General features: G+C 50.4%; 1 protein-coding gene across 2 annotated transcripts in view; it reads right to left on the reverse strand.

Moving 5' to 3' along the window:
• The window catches only part of PLS3 (plastin 3), a 54,518-nt gene that overhangs the window by 17,823 nt on the left and 21,110 nt on the right, over positions 1-15,585 (reverse strand). For both annotated transcript variants that reach the window (XM_054213850.1, XM_054213851.1), the window contains exon 2: positions 4,878-4,964. In XM_054213850.1, the coding sequence (XP_054069825.1) occupies positions 4,878-4,944 (67 nt within the window). In that variant the 5' untranslated portion in view covers positions 4,945-4,964. The remainder of the gene's footprint in view (positions 1-4,877; positions 4,965-15,585) is intronic.

Here is a 15,585-nt window from a genome sequence, read left to right on the forward strand (position 1 = left end):
TCCCTATCTCTAACACACTGAAGAGATGCACGGGTAAAAGGATGCTTAAACCTGTTTAGAGCTCAGTTCTACATATGAAGCCCTGCACGTCTTTTAAGGGTACAACCTAGTTCAAGGGATTAATCCCTCACCTTCCTTTTATACTGGTTTGCTTGCAGAACAAAAAGCCATAACTTAAAAACACTGACTGAAATGCAAGAGAGGAGTTAGCCCAGGCCATTGGCCGGTCCATCCCCACTTGCTCAGCAGACGTCAATCTCGACCTGAAAGCATCAAACCTGGCTGCAGGGCAGGTATCAGGAATTTACCGCTGTCTGGGTCAACACATGCCCATTTGGAGGGTTTTGTTCGCCCCTGAAAAGCAGCATCTTCCCAGTCCTCCAAGCGTGCCTAGTTCAAAGAAGATTTGCCTCTGCTCACCGAAAAAACAAAAACAAAAACAAACCACCCAAAATTAGCAGCTCTGCAGCACGAGGAGCCATCTGAAACACACTGACCGTGAGTGCATGTGGCTCAGGAGCATGACACTGGGAAAGATACTGCCCATGTGGAGGGGCTGCACACCAGTGGCTCTCAGCACCCGCGCTGGGCTGAGGGACAGCACAGCATCAAGCGTGAAGGACACCCGCTGCGCAGTTAATGCCCCTTAACTCACTCAAAACCCCTGCCTCTCAGGACCTAAGTTCTTCCAACTCTTAACAACGTCCCAAATATCCACCTGGAAGAGTTACTCTTCCATAGTATCCTGGGAAAAAAAATTAATCACTGATTTACTTCATAGATTAAAAGGGCATCTATGTCCCTGACACTTTGGGAGCGTGATTTATGAGCAAGACCGCTCTGTTGGTTCAACTGCAAGACCCCACACCAACTTACTGGTTTTGCAGTAAAGATGCTCTCATTTCAAGTTTTATCTTCTTGGCCACAAGAAGGGCAGATTTAAGTGCCAAAGCCTGGTGGATGTGCTAGCCCGCAGTTTTGGCTTGGTAGCAGAGTCGAGTAACCTTAAGTAGAGATTGACTACGTGATGGAATATGGACTCATTCTTCTCTTAACGTGTCCAAAAGCCTTTACCCTGTAAACATGGCAAACAGGCCTGAGACCCCATCCCACAGGGCAGCTGCTTCCCTTCCCATTGTCTCTGTTCCCCTCTGGCATCACAGTCAAATGTACAAAGCAGCAGCATTAGAAAATAAAAAGCAGCCACCTTTGCAGCACCAGCGTAATTACTTCCAGCATTACTGCAGGCCCGCCATATGGTGCCTCGCTGGATGTCCTGCAACAGGGCCAGACTTCAGACGGAAGGTGGTCTGAAGTCCCTCTCTAACAAAATCTGAAATGGTATTCAGCAGCTGAAGAGGCTGTCAAAATAGAAGCTATCCCAAATGAAATCCTTCGGCGTACGGCCCGGAATTACTAATGGAAGAAAGCAAAATTGTTTTAACAGACAAGCTGCAGCCCGGATTCATTATAATCTGCCCGACGGAAAGGAAACTACAGCACGTCTGAAGTTTCCTATTTCTACTGAAAGATGCATGCGCGCCAGCACACCAGACCCGGGAAAGGTCACCACAGAGATGTGCGGCACCATCTCCTGCCCATGTGCAGGTGGCACAGCAAAGCCGCAATAAACAAAACCCAAAAGCTGCTTCAAGCTCTGGCTCAGCTTCCTCCAGACAAGTACTTAAAATAGCTTAAATAACAGGATGCAAGAGGGGAAAGTAACCCACACGTTTCCTTTTAAGGATATATGCTCAGCAGGACACACTCTAGCAGGATCACAGATCCCTGTTTGCCTTAAGCTCACATTTCAGAGCATTGTTCTACCACCTTGCAGCAGCGAACAAAGTGTTCAGCTGGGTTACAATTTTTCAGTACTCTGTGTTTCCAGAAAAGATGCTTATCTTTGCTATCAGAAGCAAGGAGAAGGAAGACAAATAAACAGAGCGAGTTTGCAGATTTTGTTCCGCCGTGCCTCCCCTATGAAATGCCACTGTTTGGCCAAGTACATACCTACCTGTCCCACAGCACAAAGTCAGTGATCAGCTGAGATTTGGAGCAACCTGCTCTTCTCCGACTAACCTGCAGGTCAGTCAAAGCCTAGACAGTTCTTACGCCCCACTTAATTACTTTTGTCAGATGTTAAAATGCCTTTTCCCCCCCACTGCTGTTGACCACTTGGATCACTTCCCGTACAAATACCTGGTTGTAGGATGCTGGGAGCCACCTGTCTGAGCTGTAGCTGACTGTAGTGCTAACCTCAAACCCTGGTTTCTCCCCGGGGACTGCAGGTTGTCTGGGGCCTCTTGCCGGCTGTCAGAGACCTGCACACTAGCTGCGCAGGAGAGACGGGATACCTTCAAGCGGCATGGAAGGCAAGAGGTGACAGAGTACAAGGTAACGCACCTCATTGCCTTCCAGCATCACCAGATGTCTCAATCCGGTCCAGCCGCATACAGAAAAGCTGGTCAAACAAAAACTTTTAAAGTGCCCTCAACCTGCACATCCAGAAGAGCACCCTGCCCCATGCTAAAGTTAGAACAGGTCTCCAGGAAGCCCATGCAGGTGCACACTGGAGTGGGGCATGTCTTGGTGAGCAGAAACCACCCCGTGGGACGCCTCCTCCTCCCCACATCTGCTTTATGACAACCTAGAAGCCAGCCAGCAGAGCTTTGCTACAACCACGCTTCTCAGCTGTGTTCTAAGTCTTCCAGGTAGATGGGAGACGAAATAAAGGCTTCATTTAAATAAGCAGGCCTTGGTCCAACTTTTCTTCACATCCAGTAGAGATAGCATTAGAAGTTCCCAGTGAAAGTCAGTCACCCAAGTAGTGACCAGTCCTATAACCCAGGGCAAATATGGCTCCTTTAGGCAAGAATAAAAGGGATGAGAGCATTAAAGACGCTCCTGACAGGCTTGTTCCACAGCAAAGCTTGCGGGCTGTACCATGCCTAAAGCACACAAAACAAAAGGCAGCTGAAAAGGACTAGCAGATCCCATCTCACTTGTGGGTACGTACAAGCTAATTATCACATTTCTCAATAATACATAAGTTTTGACACTGCTTTTATCATTTAAAACCAAACAGGTTTGCACCTCCTGAGCAGGGTGAGCTGGTTTCCTGAAACAAACCAGGATTTGACGTGGGTTTCTCTGTGTTTCCAGTGCAAAGGCAGCCATCCATCCTAATCTCGATAACTTCCCCACACGCCAATGACAAAAAGCCACCACATGCCAGCCAGGTTAATCATTTGAAGTTTATCCAAGGACAGGACGGGCTGCCTGCATCCCAGCCTCATTAAGGTTTGCACCCCGAGGCACGTCAGGCAGTGAGAAGCACGATGGTCACTCGTCTCCCTCTGCGGCAGCTCGCTTCCACCTGCTGGAAACATCTCGGGAAGAGCGAGACAGGAGACGGAACTGCCTAAAATGCAAGTTGCTTCAAGTGCCGATAGGGAATACTGCTCCGTGACAATCAGTTGTCTTTGAAATCCATATTTCTCTCTGCCAGTTCCAAATTTAGAGCAAGCGAGAGCTTTAAGAGCCACCCTGCTCTAGAGGGCAGCTTACCCAACACAGATGCGAGGCAACTACCAATTTGCATTTATAGCCAGTGCTCAAGCGACGACGATGTCCAGTTAGGAAACCAAAGTACCGGCTTTGGTCACTTGTGCAACTCATTCCCTGCCGGTGCCAGTCCCGGCTGTGGCTCCCAGCTGCGCACACCGCCCTGCCCGCACGGCTGCGGTCCAGCTCCCAGCCCAATCCTCCCTGGCCATTCTCTCATCCCCCAGTAAGCTGTTTCAGGAAACTAAACCAGCAGAAAACAATTTTTCTCCATGATGTCAATTTTCTGCCCATTTCAGCTTCCCGAAGCAGCCTGCCAGAGGCTTCTGCAATGCCAGCGCAAGGGAAAGCTGGAAGGCAGGCAGAGTGGCTTGGGCTGTGCAACCCCTTCAGCATCAGAGGCTGGTAGGGAGGTGAGGACCAGAGAAGAAACAGAGCCACCAGAGGGCAATGCACATGCACGGCAGCCGCAAAGCATTCTTTTAGCACCACAAGTTGCTCCATAATGGTCAGGTAAACAGACACTAATTAGGTTTTGCCTCCAAGCACACCGAAGCGGTGCCTGAAATGCACCCGCACAAACCAGAAACGTAGCACCTACGCACACAGCTCAGCCAATTTGCCAAACCCAACATCATCAGAACCCAGAATTGTGCAAGCCCTGAAGTGCTGCCTGGGCCAAAGTAATGCAAGACCCATATGGATACTTCTGCCATCAGGAACCACACAGCCCACTAAGGCTGTCTGCCACTGCTAGAGGCGTCTGGAGCACAAGTCCTGCGAGGAGCGGCTGAGGGAGCTGGGGGTGTTCGGCCTGGGGGGAGACCTTCTCGCTCTCTACAACACCCTCCCTGAAAGGAAGGTGTAACGAGGCAGGGGGTCAGGCTCTTCTCCCAAGGAACAGGCGATAGGAACGGGTTGTCAAGCATTGGAAGAGGCTGCCCAGGGAAGTGGTAGAATCACCATCCCTGGAGGTATTTAAAAGACGTATAGATGTGGTGCTGAGGGACATGGGTAACTTGGCAGTGCTGGGTTAATGGTTGGACCTGATGATCTTAAACGTCTCTTCCAATCAAAACGATGCTATGCTCACCAACAGCCGGACTGCCCATATCCCTTCCTTTGGGCTCCTTGGCTAGAAGTGACAAGCCAGAAGCAACAAGGCTGCCAAGAGACTCCTTGGCACAGAGATCACCACGAGAGCAGCAGGCTGCCCACATCCTGCTGGCACCACTGATCACAGGGGTGGGATAAATCCATTTCAAACGCACAGCAGACAGGAGCAAGGTGCCCTCCTCACTGTGACTTACCAACTTTGGCAAAGGCCTCCTTGAGTTCCTCCAGCTCATCTTTGGAGATTTGCATGGTGTTGGCCATCTCATGAATTTAGGGAGTACCTAAAGGGAGAAAAAGCACACTGTGTGAAACCAGGCTGCATTCAAATGCCTGCAGTTTTGAACAGCAGTATAGCAACAATCAGTACCAAGGTCACTACAGTTCTTGAAGCCACATTTACCTTTCCACTAAGAAAACAGATGTGTGAAACTCAGAAGGTGGGAAATGCACTCCTTAACAAGTCAAAAATCCCATTAGCCTTGTTAATATTTAGCTCTGTGTATTTATTTTCTGGGCTATGCTGTTCTACACACATTAAGGTACCTGCTACCAGCGTGTTCTGTAGGTCAGAAAAGCTCACATCTCCAGGGATTTTCCACAACTTTGAACAAAATCAGAATCCAGAGTTAAAATATTAATGCAAGAGATACTGAACGCTCTCTGCCTGCTTGTCTGTCCCCCGAGAGCACACAGCTACCACACCCAAATAATACAGATTCTGCACAGTACCCGAAAAGGGTCTTTCTGCACAAAGTAGTGTACTTGATATTGTTTGCAAAAAGGAAACAGCCTGCTTTTCTACAAGAAAACTGTTTGAATAAACACCTGCCTATTTCCCTGGAGTCAGCCTCTCAATAAACCATGGAAGCTAGAGGCTGTTGGCACAGCCACTGCCTCCTCCACCCTGCCGAGCACAGCACGGCAGGAACACCACAAAGCCAGTACGGAACAGCAGGCATCTGCCACGCTCAACCCCGAGCACGCAGACACTCCGCTTGGATCAGATCTGCTTCGTGTTTAAGAAACAGAGAGGATGAAGCATGCAGTTCCTACACCCATCTGCTATAATCCTCCTTTCCAAGCACTGATGAGGTGCCTGGACAGGAGGTGTCACCTTAAGGATGGGAAAAGGCCAGTGACCTGCCCACATCCCCTTCCCGCGACAGTCACGACAGCAGCATCAGACACCCCATTGGCACTTTGGCCAATACTACCGAGAGATATCAGGGATTGATGGAACAATGCGAACAGGGCAATCCCAACAAAAAGGCAGGTGCCGATAAGCACATTCTCGCACACACGCTGGCTCTAGCTCAGGGTCTTTAACAGCGGGGACTCGGGTAGGCTCAGTGCAACTTTAAATGAGATTTGCATCCCAAGATTTTCCAGCTCCCGCTTTGTTAGCTACAGTCGCTGTAAGTTGAGAAATAAAAGGTTCCTCCTCTGCCTGTGGGAAGAGACACAGCTGACGCCTCCTCTGTAAGCAGAGGGATGAGGGAGAATCCAGGCTTACCAGCAGGATCCTGACCGGGCTGGCTCGCTGCTCAAGCGACAAGAAGCTCAGTTCACAAATGCCTGTGCTCTGATTAGCAAGCCCCTTTTGTCTGAGGCTTCCAGCTGCCTTCACAGGCACTTGTTAGCTTCAGAACACAAGTTTGCCTGTAGCTGTAAATATTCATTTTCTGTAACACTTCACTCAGTCTGGAAAGAGCGAAGTGGTTGGAGACGGGAGCGATGGGGAGGTGTGGCAGCCTGGGAAAGCAGCTCAGGCAGGTGCCAGCAGCACAGAAACTCAACCAGAAGTTGCATCACCGCAGAGACATGAAGGAAAGCACATCAGACCCCACCTCCCAGCATCTGCAGAGCTGCCAGTGGACACGACGAGATGTTTAACAGTCAGTAAAAGCCACCACCAGCAAGACAGCCAACTTCATCACCGGGCTCGTACAGCAAGAATGGGGCAGGGGGAGGAACTGCAGCAAAGATGCATCAGACTGACAGAGGGGAAAGAAAAATAAAAAGCACCACAGTAATCTGTGAAACAGTATAAAAAAAACTTACAAGTGAGGGTAGTTGACCAAGGAAACGCTACCATGCAGGTCCTTGGAAGATTGAGGAGCGCTGCGTCCTGCCTGTCTCGTGGGATGCCCAGTCCGGGACTGCCCCTTCCCGGCAGCACTCCCACGGGCACCCCGGTGCCACCAAAACCCTGCTGCTGCTTCCAGGGGATAAAGGAGCGGCTCAGCCAGAAAGTCAGCTCTGAGCAGGCTTGGTGCACGCAACAGAAAGTGGATTTCCCAATTGGCAGAAGCACCTGGGGAACGCGATCGGGACCAGAGCCAGTTTTGGCTACGCAGGCGGGCGGGCGGCACAAGAGGACGAGTTATGAGACTGACAGTTCAGCCAACCCTCCTTCACAAGTTCTGCCCTCTTCCTAATCCTCATTCACATCAATTCATTTTCAAACCATAAGGATTTCCCTTATAAAGGGATTTCCAAAAGCATCATTACCACTTCATTGGAATTTAATTTGCTGCTGACTATCTCTAACATCTTTAACACCAGAACAAGCAGAAAACGCCACCATAAGCCAAGAGTTTGTAAGAAAGCTGCTCTGTTTGCCTTTATCGGGGAAATATCATGCTCTGGATATGCCCTGCAGTTGTTTGCGTGGGTCTTCACCTAAAAAAAAAATTTCCCGTCCAGGCCTTAGGCGGTTCACCTCCATCAGTAAGTCTACAAAACAGGTTTACTTCTCAGCTGTCATATCGGTTCCTCCTTCTCCATTTCTCTGCTTGAGGGGAGAGAGGGAGAATTTGAACCAACAGAGAAAAAGCAGATGCTTGACCTTGTTATAGCTGTCTGGGAAGGGGAAAGGATGTTATGATATAACAACACAGTATAGGAAAAGGTTAGTGGGCCACCAAGTTACAAGTTGACAGGGACTGCTAAGCTCCCAAAGCAACTTTACAGAATTGGGTTTTTTTTGCAGTGGAGAGGTATTACACCAACACTGGCACGCTGGGCCAGGGAGCCTTTCATTTTTTTGGTGTGCGTGGGTTTTTTGTTTGTTTGCTTGTAATAGCTGAGTCTAGGGCATTAAGAATCGTGTTTTTCATTCAGTTGCATTTTGAAATGAGAGGCTTTGTCTTCAGGGACATAAAAAGCCCTTTTAGGGCGCTGGCATGGGGCTGGCCCGTCAGCTGGCTCACTGGCCGGCCGTGGGCCGCAGCCCCACGCTGCTCACGCCTTGCCACCACACACCGCTCCCACACAGCGGAGCCACTGCCAGGGCACGCAGTGACAGCCGGAGACGAACTCGCATGTACAGACCCATTTTAGAGGGAGGGAGAGAGAACGAGGGGAAAAGAGGAGACAGAAGTGAGGTAGCAATCCCACATGCATTTTACACCCTGGCGGCAGATGGCACGTTGCTCACTGCACACATAAACAGTGTATAAGGAAGTGGTTCCTGCTCCAGATCCCTTTCGCTCCTGCCTTCATCCCTCAGCCTGGAGAAGAAAAGCAAAGGCAGCTCCATAACACACGGATGCACAAGAATCATAGCATCATCTAGGTTGGAAGGGACCTTTAAGATCATCGAGCCCAACCATCAACCTAACGCTGACAAAACCATCACTAAACCGTGTCCCTCAGCATCACGTCTGCCCGGCTTTTAAATACCTGTTTCAGGTGAAATCTCAAAACACAGACGACACAGTAATTGCAAGCACCTGCCCCACAAGGCATGTTTGCCTGACACAAACATGCACTGAGCCCTATGTGGGGAACGGAGCTGTATCCATTCCACATGCCGACATAATCCAGGACGTCCAACATGATTCAAGACTGTCTACACTGTCAGTAAGAACCCCGGGAAGAAAGAGGTTTTGAGCTGCTTTTTGTTGACACTCACCTCATTCCACAGCTCAGCAAAAATGTGCGTAGTTGATAACAGCCAGCCACAGAGATTTTTGTTTTCTCTAAATAAGTCTGAATAAACAATAAAAGGTTAAGGGCTATTTTTTTTCAAAGCCTGAAACATGGGCGAACAAATTGAGTGTAGAGAACTCAATTACATGAAGTAGAAGCTACCAGCAGTTACACTCAGTAGACCTGAATAATTTTCAGTTACTCTGGGAGAATGACAGAATTGTCTAGATTTGGAAGGGACCTTTCGAATCACGGAGCCCCAGAGCAGCTCAACGGCAGAGGTGCGGCCCGTCTCTGTCCTTGGAAGACGTGGCTTTGTGCCACCCATCAGAGCTGCTACGAGCGCATCCCGGGTCTTCCACTATCGACTCCCTTTCCTGGAGAGGGGCTGTACAAAGTTTCTGTGCAAACAGGTTTTATAGCTTCTAAACACGCTGCAGTCACTGAACAGGGGTTAGTTATTTGCTCTCCAGAGAGAGCTGCAATACGGGCAGGTCAAACAGAGCTGCCCCAGCCCACGTTTTAACAGCTGCGAGTCACCTGGGGACAGGCCGCTGCAGCAGGGACCATTACCAGAGGGATGCCACCACCCTCAGCACTTCCAGCACAAGTGCCAGAACCTAACCAGGACATTTGGGTGGATTAACTGCTCAGATAGCGACTTAAAAACACTCAAGCCCAGAGAAAAAGTCCTCAAGACACTTCCCCAAGAGGGGCCGCCCTGGGAGCTGCGCCCTGCACAGAGGGTCGGTGGGAAATGGCCGGGGGAGAGAGGAAAGGAGCATCCAGGCCTTTGCACATCTCCTTGAAAGCTGGAGGATTAATTTGATTTTCAAAGCGCATGGCAACCAAATATTTCCTGACAGCCACTTGAACACTTCCAACAGAAACAGAGCTGGAATTTGCTGCAGATCCAAATGGCAGCTCCATGCTCGTTTGAGCGCTGAGCCGCGCCGTCCCTCCCCGACCCGCCCTGCTTTAATATCTCTACAACCGACTGATTAACAGCACCCGCTTGTTTACTCAAACGGGCAAACACAGAGACACATTAAAGTGTCAACAAAAAGGTATTAATATGTCCTTTTTCCATACAATTTAAAAAAAAAAAATAAAAAAATAATGCAGGCTAGGCCTCGTCTGGAGCAGTGACTCACCCCGTGCGGATTCCCCCTTTCCAAGGAACCTGTGGTTTTGCTGCTTTTTCATGACAGAGGCTCCAGACATGAGAAGGCAAGTCAGTCACCATTAGCTAATTAAAACCACCTCACAACCTGTGTGTCTCCGACCACTAACCCAGCACGTATCAGTCTTGCTTTAGGAATAAGGAGCCGGACAACCGGGCTCTCGATGCCACGCAGCCCAGGGCAAGTGCCAGAGCCCCGGGGCTCGCAGCACAGGGCAGGGACCAGTGACGCAGCCGACGGGCTCATTTGGAGGGAATCCTGGTGACTCAGCTGAGGCAGGATCCAGCCCCATGCTTCCTGTGGCTCACCCCATCCTCCTCTTCCTCCCTGTTTTGCAGGCGGGGCTGGGCCCTGCCACGAGCCACACCAGCAATCAGGGTGGCCATCCGCACCCACTGATTCCCTCACCCCATTCTGCCCCCCCGGCTCCTTTTGCAAGATGTGTGAACCTTGGTCAGCACAAAGTTCTCTCCAGCCCTCTGCTGCAAAGGCCTGTCCCCCACCACCACACAGACCCCCTCGATGGGGCCGGCAGCATGGTGCCCACCCTGCACAGCCATGTGGAGCTGCTGGGCCAGCCCAGGACAGCCACGCTGCTCGGGGCACAGCAGGGAGCGAAGCAAGTCACAGGTGAGGGCTGACAGTCTAAGTTATCTTCGCATCCCTTCCCAGGTGACCGGGATGCCGCAGAGGATGCTGCAGGGTCTCTCCTGATGCCGCAGGAGCCCTCCTCCACGGCCAGCCCCAGGCTCTCCTGTGTTTGGGAAGGCTTGCAGGTGGGAGAGGGCACGCACACCCCCCAACCCATCGTCAGACGCACCCAGCACCTCTGCTGGCTCTTTTTTTCTGGTACAGTCCAAGCAAAGCCTTCAGGGTTTTACAGACAACATCTTCAAACTTGACAGCAACAGGAGGAAGTGACAGCTTGCAGTCTGATGAGTCCTCCAAGATAAATACTTACTGCTGCTTTGGGGGGAGGCAGGGAAGCTTAGGGATTTATGGCCTGTAAATGAAGACTTATCATGCACTCCATCCTCTCCTGCTCATAATCAGTTTGTGTGTTTCATCAAATTCCTCCAAGACAGCACCCACTTGCTACGGTGTGGTTACTAGCAAACACCAGGCTGCTGGAAGCACATAAACTTTTATTTGGCAATTACCTTCCAGACAGTCACTGGTCAGAGGCACAGGCTGAAACCGGACCTTGGCCACGCTTTCGTCTTTCCACCATGGTGATAGGCGTCATCCTGATGAGAGCTGCAATTAGGAGATGCTGCCCCATCCTCAGGGACTGAGGTCTCTTAACACCTTCCCCACAGCATGACGCTGCTACAAACCACAGTCCACCAGAAATGACTTTGCTGTGCTCTTTGCATGAAGGCGGTACTCATGCACGCAGACGACAGAGGTATTCCTATCAACTCAGCCATTTCCCCTGCCTCAGAAGGAAAGGGGCACGTTATTTCTTTGCAGTGCCAGGCTTGGCCGAGTAGCTGCATCTCCCATCTGTGGCTCCTCCCTTCAACCAAGCTTTCCCAGCCCCACGCACAACGGGCTCAACCCGGATGAAGCTACAGCTCTGCTCTCAAGCTCTGCAATGCTCTAACTATAGAGCAGCACTGGGCAGTAACACCTGCAAAGCAATCGCCCAAACCCGGCTTTATCTCATCATTCATCCAGCTTTCCTCAGCCATGCACAGCACCAAACAGCTCACCTCAACGGGCCAAGGGCCCACAAATTCAATTTTAATGCTGAATTTCTTTAAGCTGGGCTTGCTGTTTGAATTGACTGCCTCCCACCTCCCAATTCTCCAGCTTCCTCAAGCTACTGCCTTTACCCCCCAGTACACCCACACACTGACTCCCCCGCGCTGGCTGCGTAGCCCACCAGCCTCTTGCTGCATCGCAGGGAGAGGACGCAGGACCGCAGATAGCGATTCCCACTGCACAGGCACCGTACGGCTCACTTCTTCCCAATCCCATACAGAGATTACCCCCAGCTGCTGGTTTTGAAGCACCTCTAAATCAGCAAAAGTCCCATTAGCGGGATTTGCTTTATATTCTTTCAAAACCCTAAAACTGCCATGCTGGGAGAGACAGGCTCCCAGACTGCGAGACTTTGCTCCTGTTGTTACACAACTCACCGCTGCTGCGGGGGAAAAATCTGTCAAATCCATCAGGAGCAGAGACTTAGGCTGGAGTTAGTCACTGCGCTCAGCATGCCAGTGGCTCTCTCCGGATTTGGAGGCACGTCTCTGGGATATCCACGCACTTTTCTCCAGCAGGTCCAGGTTAAAAACCCAATTTCTCCTAGCTAAAGCTGTGTAGAATGATGCCAGAGATTTTTCCGAGCAGCGTTTGGGTAGATGCCCAGCAGGAATCTGGGCTGCACAGAGGCAGGGTCACTCCAACGGTATGGGAACAACAGCAAACCTGTTTCCTATGCCTTTTGCTTAGACTTTATTTGCTGCCCCAGTACCCATGGATGGCCTAGACGACCTGATCCTTCACTTTTTGGGTGCTGGTCAAAGTGTTTTCTCTCCCTTCGAGACAGAACCAGATTCACTAGCTTAGATCATCTTAAATCCTTATTAAAACAAGTGCTGACCCATCAGCCAATTCACATGCCTGTGACTCCCCTGCACAGCCAAGGAGGCTTTTTGGGGTGCAGCGAGGCCTGGGTAACGGTCAGCACGTTCAGCACCCAACCCAGAAACGAGCTGTAGCCAGTATCCACAGAAAACCCCAAATCAGCGTCAAACCTCCTCACGACATCAAACAGGAATCAGCCCATTGCTACAAGCCCAGGAAAGGCATGCCCTTCAGGGCAGCATCCAGAATACTGAAAGCTGTGGATGTCACACAGAAATTTGTAGGGATTTGAGTACACAACTCCCTCTGTCTCGCAGATACAGAAAACAGAAAGATAGTGAGCAGCTGAGGATGCTCAGCCATGTGATACCAAATCGCCCAAAGGCCAGAGGGGACCAGAAGTCAGCGTGACACACATGCTCCACTCCAGCTGCACATGGCGGGGGGGGGGGGGAAGCTTCCCCAGTCCTCAGTGCAGTCCCCCCAACACATCCCCGTCCAGCCCTGAAGGACTATGAGCCCGAGCCGCCTCTGATGCACGGTGAGGGGTGACGCGCACTCCCGGAGTACAGTCGATGGACGCTTGCTCACTCTCACGGCCCAGCCTTTACTGTGAGGAGGCTGAACCGACAGAAACATAAAACTGGCTTGGGACTCAAATGGAAGGGAGATGCACAGAAAGCTTTCTGCAGACCTGCACTCTTCTCTGAAGGCTCCTGACGTGGAACACCAGGGCCAAATGGCTTGGATGGATGGTGAAAGCAGGGGCAGTGCTGGCTCTGAAGGAGGAGGGCAGCTGCCCGCCGGACCTTGCGGCTGCACTCACTCCCCCACACCCATCAGCGTCCTGACCTCGCTGCTCCAACTCTACTACATGCATCTACAGACTACTTATCATCTGCAGGGCACAGTAGAAACCAGATAAAAGACTGCTCGAGGCACCGATGAATCAGTCCTTAAAAGCCTCTTTGCCAAATACTTCTCCTAAACGTTGCATTTTGGCACACCTCTGCTTTTAGCAGAGCAACTACTCCAGGATTAGAGCACATTTAAGATCATAATCCGCTAGATTGGTTTAACTCACTTTTGAATTTCAATAGTTTGTTCACATCAGTGGAAAGAAAATGGCAATATTCCCCACGAACAATTAGTACAACATGAAACAGGTGATCCTTTCAAGCCCTCTCGGAAAGGAAAAGCCGAACACTCATCCTGCCTGGAACTTGCAAAAGCAAGTAAGATTCAGAGATAATTTAAACCTAAGTGCACGAAGGTAAAAGAGAGAAGAGGTGGGGGTCAGATGTTAGCTAATGGACTGAGACTCAGAAGGCTTAATTTAAATTCCTGGCTCAGGCACAGAAAAATCATGCTAGCCTTTCAGAAAATTCTTATACTGACAGTAATTCTTGTGTAGTCCCCCAAATAAAGAGCAGCATTAAACACTTCCTTCTGCTTATTCTGTATCTTAACCATAAATTTATAGCAGAGACTTCAGAGAATTCAGAGACTTTAGACTTCAAGAAAGGACCCACCTCTTATTGCCCATCACATCACTTGTTTTATGACGGGACCCTGAGAGCGATGGTGGGAAAGCCGTCGGGCTCCCCGCCTGCATAAGTGAGGAGGGATGAGGACCACAAGGCTGAATCAGTGCTAATTTCCTTCCCCAGAAGCGACCAGGACCTGCTTGCTGAGACCTGCAGGTTACCCTCAACATGCTTTAAGCATGTGTCTCTCCATTTCCCAATATTCAGCCCAAAAGGAGCCCGGTTCCGCACAGGGGTGAGCCACAGAGCTGCCCCTGTGCCCTGGCCCCAGCAGCTGGATAAAGCCCTTGAAAGGCTGACGGAAGCCGAGGCCCCACAGCCCAGACCCATCTCAACCCCAACAACCTCCAGCCGCCGCTCTCAGAAGCCGGGGCAAAGCCGCCGATATTCAATGTGCCGTGATAAAGCATGAAGCATTACTCAGTCTGTTAAACTTCCTTCCTGCCCGGGCGGCGGAATCAGCCCGATCCCTAAAATTAAATCACATCACAGTCACTCCTTATTCAATGCCAGCAAACAAGCTCCTGCAAGCCAAACACCCAGCGTGATGGTGCCAATCCTGGGAGAGCTGGACAATTGGGAGTTTCTGCCATTAATTTTGGGAGGGTGGGTTTCGTGCAACCTTTTAGAAGAGGTACAGCTGGAGTACAGTGATTTCGCAGACTGTTTTATCGGTTTGAAGATAAACAGAGCTGTCCCGAAATGGCATGGCCAGGGCTGAAATCCCGGCAGCCCAGTGACTGCTGGCAATAAACATCCAGAGAACCGTGTCAGTGAATGTCTTCTTAAATGAGAAACAAAGCACTAGAAACTACAAGCCATACTTTAGGCATTGGAATTATGTTTCAAAAGTCTCTTAAAAACCAAGAATTTCAGTAACTGATCTCTTACTAGAAAGAGCTACTGATAAAAGAAAAACCTTTTTCCATCCTTCCCCTGCTGCCTGTAATCTTGTTTAGAAAGCACTTGGGAAAAAGGGAAATAAGTCAAAATAATTTGATTTAGAGCAAGAATGCAACACTAGACTGTAATAAATCAGTGTCGCTGCATAGCTGTCCTAGTGGCTTTTGGAAGCAGAAAACCCCCCTGTAAATTCCACAGTTACTTTCTCTAGAGAAGATGGTACAGATCCTATCTACCCTTAACAAAAGCAGGAACATTAATCTCAAGCTTAATGCGAAACGGCTAGAAGAGCAGGAAGCTGTTGGTTTTGCCTCCCAGGAGCCTGCCACGAGAGTGAAATCACGTTCACTGTGACAGCAGGGTCTTCCCCACGCTTCTCTATAATTTAACTTACTCCAGGGAGGAGCGAGCGGGAGCAAGAGGTAGCGGTCGCCAGTCCAGGATCAAGCAGGCTCTACTCCATGACTCTGGGATTTCAGACAAGCATTCATAATCTCTGCAAAGTGCACCCTAACTAGCAGGTTTCCAGGCCAGGCAGGATCTCCAAGACGCATTCAGCAGTCCCGGAGCCAAACACTAACATCTCCTTGGGTCCCTTCAAGCTGCTTTGCCTCCTCCTCCTCCCTGGGTTTGGCAGCTCAGTCAGTGCCCGAGACCGCTAGGACGGATGTCATGGTTAGAGAGATGCGTGCACTGCGAATAGCAGGCAACCTCATCCCCACTCCCAACGTCAGGAGGGTGTG

Source organism: Rissa tridactyla, chromosome 9, assembly GCF_028500815.1.
Source record: "Rissa tridactyla isolate bRisTri1 chromosome 9, bRisTri1.patW.cur.20221130, whole genome shotgun sequence".
NCBI classification, from domain to species: Eukaryota; Metazoa; Chordata; class Aves; order Charadriiformes; family Laridae; genus Rissa; species Rissa tridactyla.